At 60.3% G+C, this 4,717-nt stretch overlaps 1 protein-coding gene across 1 annotated transcript; it reads right to left on the reverse strand.

The window, feature by feature from the left end:
- Window positions 1–464: 464 nt before the first annotated feature.
- BRF2 (BRF2 general transcription factor IIIB subunit) lies at window positions 465–4,085 on the reverse strand. Its single transcript, XM_074563671.1, has 4 exons — window positions 3,911–4,085; window positions 2,822–2,881; window positions 2,140–2,461; window positions 465–1,461 (listed from the first exon to the last, which is right to left on the reverse strand). Exons 1-4 carry the CDS (start codon window positions 4,062–4,064, stop codon window positions 735–737), a joined length of 1,263 nt encoding a protein of 420 aa, XP_074419772.1. The 5' UTR covers window positions 4,065–4,085; the 3' UTR covers window positions 465–734.
- Between the last annotated feature and the right edge of the window lie 632 nt (window positions 4,086–4,717).

Consider the following 4,717-nt stretch of genomic DNA (forward strand, 5'->3'; position numbering starts at 1 on the left):
CGAGATCTCCTGTTGTTTCTCACAGACTTTGCGGTCAAATACAACAGGCCCCTGGGCACGGAGAGGGCGGCGTGGTGTCGAGTGAGCAGCACGCGGCCGTGAACAGCCGGCAGCCCCGAACACACCAGCCGAAGCTGTGCCTTTGCCACGATTTCCAGCAGCTTCACAGCCCTTATTTAACCAAGGACGGGGCATTTTTCTCTCAGCAGGTTGAGGGGTCTCCCTGACACTCCCAAACCCGTTCTGCTGAAGGAGGTGAAGCACAAGAAGGTGAGACGGCCCCAGAGAAGCTGGAGCAGCGCTGCGGAAAACCAGCAGCAGTGAAGGTGCTGGCGACCTTCCCCTGGGCATCCCCCTCAGCGTAAGTCCACAGACTCACCAGAATCGCTCATGGCGCTGCCCCGCAGGACTGGGATGCACCAAAACACCTTTTACCAGAGGCTGCATTGAGAGAGAACCCAGAAAACAGTGCCGGCGCCTGCCCTTCTCTTTATTGCTAACAGAAACAGAACGTAACCCAAAACAGTTACTCCATAAAAAGCCCCGTTTTGGTCCAGAACATGAAACGGGACACAGTCCGCTCCTTTCCCACAACCCTGCTCCTGTGGGCCACTGTCCCTGCAGCGCGCAATGGCTCTGTCACCATCGGGTTTCTTGCTTTTGGTCCCACAGTCCCTGCTGCCCCAGTGTCTCTGGCAGCACCATCCTCCGGACCATGCCGGAGGCGACCATCCTCACGGCCAGGCCTTGGCCTTCCTGAAAGCCCGGATCTCCTCCGGGCCCCGCAGGTACTGCTCGATTTCGCTGTCGGAGATGGGCTCGTCGCCGGTGATGGCAGAGGCTGAAGGGCTCGGGGCTGCCGTCCGCAGTCTCTTCCTGGGATTGATAAGGCAGGGCGGCAGCAGGGGCCTCGGGCCGTCCTCACGCTGGCGTTTCCCTTCCGAGGGACAGCCCTCCTCCTGCGCTGCCCCTCCTGCCGCCGGAGGAGAGCTGGGGGAGCCCTTGCCTGGGGGGCCCTCGCCCGGGGCCGCAGCACGCTGCTCCTCCCCGTCCTCCAGGCAGAAGGCATTTTTCAGCAGGAAAATTCGGTGTTGCAGCAGGTCCCCGATGTATTTGACCACAGTTTTCTTGTCCACGTTAAACACCCTCAGCCAGGCGAGCTGGGAGGCCATTCTGAGGAGGATCTCGAGAAGCTCCTTCAGCCTCAGGTGTGCTGGTGGCGGCAGATCCACACCCGCCAGTTTGCAGAACCGCGCCAAGGTGCAGGTGAGGCGGGCGGCGGGCTGCAGCGACTGCCACGACAGGAAAGCCGCCGCCGTGACGATGGGAACAGGGTGCCGGCCGGTGACCAGCCATGTCTCACTGGCCAGCTCCACGATCTGCATCGTTCGGGCGACCATCTTCTCCTTGTCCTCCACAAACCGGGCAGGGACGTCGGCTGTCTGCTGGAACAGCCGAAAACTGCAAGAGCGAAGAGGCCACCGTTAGCACCAGGGCAGAGGGAAGGCTCACCACGCCGCAATCCGGCGCAGTGCGGGAGCTGGCTGCAGTGAGGTCCTTTAGGACAAACACACCCTGCCCCTGCGATGGGCTTCTGCTCATGTTACCTACGTAAGTGCCTCACTGCCCTCTCCAAACTCAGGAGAAAGGGGCAGGAAGAGAAGAATCACAGCCCAGACTGTGGGCAGGGAGGCAAAAAAGCCATCACAGTCTGTAAAAACCCCGGCTCTCACGTGGGCCATTCCCCGCAGCCCATCAGCAAGCACCAGTCCTGCTGACGTCCACCTCCAGTACTATGGTCACTGGCTGGAGCAAGAACTCGATGAAGTTTGTCACCAGAGTGCACTCCCAGACCACAGATTTTAGATGCTGCTGCACCAGTACCACCATCCAGCCTCACGGGCTCCCGGTAGATCTGCCCCCCCTTAGCACGCAGGGCTGCGAGCCGTCTGAGGGAATACTTTTCCAGATGATCTGGTTTTGCCTTAGTGCACTCGGCAACAACGTGCCGGTGTAACAGCACAGGTCACCCTGTGCGTGCTTGTGGACTTCCGCCCTGGCCGCAGCTGCTTTTCAGAAGCTTTTCCACCCCCGGCGTCAAACGCAGGACTCTGAAATCCCGGGAAGGGGCCCCGTTACCTGTTCAGGTGTGTCTTCACCAGATCCGCCAGGCTCAGGGCCGGCACAGAGAGCTCAAGCTCTTTCTGAAGGCTCAGGTAGACGCTGGCGAACAGCTCCTGCTTCGCGTACAGGAGGGAGCAGATCGTCCCCATCGTCACAGGCCAGTTGTGCTGTCGACAAGTCACGAAGACGCAGCAGCCCCCCAGGAGCTCCTTCTTCTCCAGGCTGACCAGGTGGAAGGAGGGGTGCTGCAGAGCTCTCTGGAAGTACGACACGGCCGTTTCCTCGAACACCCTCGGGAGCTGGAGGACTTTACAGAGATCCTGGACCCGCCTGATCCCTGTGAGAAGACACCGCCCTTAAAGATCAGCTCAAGCAGCTTCTGATACACACCTCTCCTCAACATCAGGGTGCAGCCAGCATTCACCCTGCCCCCGGCAAAGGTGCGAGAGCAGCCCAGCTCCTGCATTCCTGCAGCCAGTGTGCAAAGAGTCCCTCTGCACCAAGTCCCTCTGTGCAGGTGAGGCAGCTTGCTGAAGGCAGGCACCAGCTGGCCGCAGAATTAACTGCCACCTTCATGCTTTACTGACAACTCTGAAGGCTTATGCCATTTTAAAGAGCATTAGAAACATGTAAAACAAACCAGAGTAGCAACAAGAGAGAATCGGGGTGGGAAGGAAACTGCACAGCAAGCTCTTACCTCGCTGCAGGCAGCGGCTCAGCTGCTCTTTCTGGCCAGTGCTCTGGGAATACGCCACCTCTGAAAAACAGGCAGTGTTAGGCCAGATGGTCTCGCAGGGACTCTGGGGGACAGTGTCATTTAGGTTTTGGGCAACCAGATGCCCTGGTACTGGATTTCAATTATCAGAGTTGACAGGTCTTTGAGGCCACTAAACTAGAGCTGGCAGCACAGGGTACGTAACAGTGAGGAGCAAGATCCCTTCCAGCCATCGCTTGTCAACAAAAAGAATGAGCAAATGGCCTCAGGACTACGCCACTGCTCTTACCACAGAATCACAGAATGGCAGGGGTTGGCAGGGCCCTCTGGAGATCACCCTGTCCCACCCTCTGCCAGAGCAGGGTCACCCACCGCAGGTGGCACAGGAACGCGTCCAGGCAGGTTTTGGATATCTCCAGAGCAGGAGACTCCCCCACCTCTCTGGGCAGCCTGTGCCAGGGCTCAGGAACCCTCAAAGAAAATAAATTTTTCCTCATGTTCAGACGGAATTTCCCGTGTTCCAGTTTGTGCCCGTTGCCCCTTGTCTTGTCGCTGGGAACCTCTGAAAAGAGTCTGGCCCCATCCTCCTGACACCCGCCCTTTAGATATTGATGAGATCCCCTCTGTCTGCTCTTCTCCAGGCTGAGCAGCCCCAGGGCTCTCGGCCCTTCCCCAGCAGAGAGATGCTCCAGTCCCTCATCATCCTCATAGCCTCCGCTGGACCCTCTCCAGCAGTTCCCTGTCCTTCTTATAAGATATTTAAACGCCCCAAGGCAGCACAGCGCCGCTCCCAAGCCTAAAACCTGGCAGGGAAGTGCTGTCGGCCTGACGCTATAGCGGAACAGCCGCGCCGGGCTCTGGCCGAGGGCGGGAGGGCCTGGCACTGCCCGCCCTCACCCCCGCACCGGCTGCGGGAGCCCAAAGGCCCCCGGGCTGGCCAACACGGCTGTGCGGGTGTTGCTTCGCCGCTCGGACCGACTCAGAATGGTCAAAACCAGGTTTTCTCCCAGTTTTGCCCCAGGCCGATCGCTCTCCCCGCCGGGGCAGCGCCCCCCGCGGGCCGGGCCGCACCTCGCAGGTGCTCCTCCTCGGCGTAGGTGGTGGTGAGGAGCCCCTCGGCCAGGACGCAGCCGCAGGCGGCGCAGACCAGCTGCTGCTGCGCGTAGTGCGCGTCCTCCACCAGCGCGGCCGAGCCGCAGCTGGGGCACCGGCCCCGCGCCGCCATTATCGCCGCCGCCACCGGCCCGGGGGGACCGCGGAGGGCGGGCACACCGCCGCCCACCAATCACGGCGCCGCTCGGGGGAGGGCGCACCGCCGCCTGCCAATCGCGGTGCCGGCGCGGCACAGCCCACCAATCGCGGCACAGCCTGCGGTCCGCCCACGCCGCCGGTCCGGCCGGGCCGCCGCAGCCCCGCACGCCGCGAGTTCCGGGCGGGCGGAGCCATTTGTTCAGCGGTGCCGGCAGGGAGCGCTGCGAGCTGTGCCCTTAAAATTATCATGTAAGTAATTGGGTGGTTTGGGCCGCGACTTCCCCTTTTAAGGCTAAAAAGAGCGGTCCCAGTCACAGACACTGGAAAGAACGAGGGAGACAGGAGCCCTCTGCCAGCACAGAGCTGAACTGAAGGCCTGACACTCGGTGACACACATTTATAAGAAATAAAAACCATTGTATTTCTGTGAAGAGCTTCTTAATGAGAAGCTGCTGATCTGTAAAACTCTTAATTGGCTCCTCCGTGGCGTTCTGCAGAACCTGACAGGGCCTATAATGAATGTAATTGAAAATGGGGCCTTGCCGCTCTGAGCTGGAAACGCAGAGCCCTTTCCATGGCCTGGAATTGCCTCGACAAAGCGGGGACATCTTCTGAACTGAACAGCAC

This window comes from Larus michahellis, chromosome 20, assembly GCF_964199755.1.
Source record: "Larus michahellis chromosome 20, bLarMic1.1, whole genome shotgun sequence".
Taxonomy (NCBI): domain Eukaryota; kingdom Metazoa; phylum Chordata; class Aves; order Charadriiformes; family Laridae; genus Larus; species Larus michahellis.

What these genes read in the sequence shown, in the direction of transcription:
- BRF2 (XM_074563671.1), bottom strand. Translation starts at nt 4,064, where the DNA reads ATGGCGGCGCGGGGCCGGTGCCCCAGCTGCGGCTCGGCCGCGCTGGTG. An exon ending in GAGCCGCTGCCTGCAGCGAG is followed by an intron (nt 2,462 to 2,821) that starts GTAAGAGCTTGC and finishes GTCTTCTCACAG; the next exon opens with GGATCAGGCGGGTCCAGGAT. An exon ending in GTGAAGACACACCTGAACAG is followed by an intron (nt 1,462 to 2,139) that starts GTAACGGGGCCC and finishes TCGCTCTTGCAG; the next exon opens with TTTTCGGCTGTTCCAGCAGA.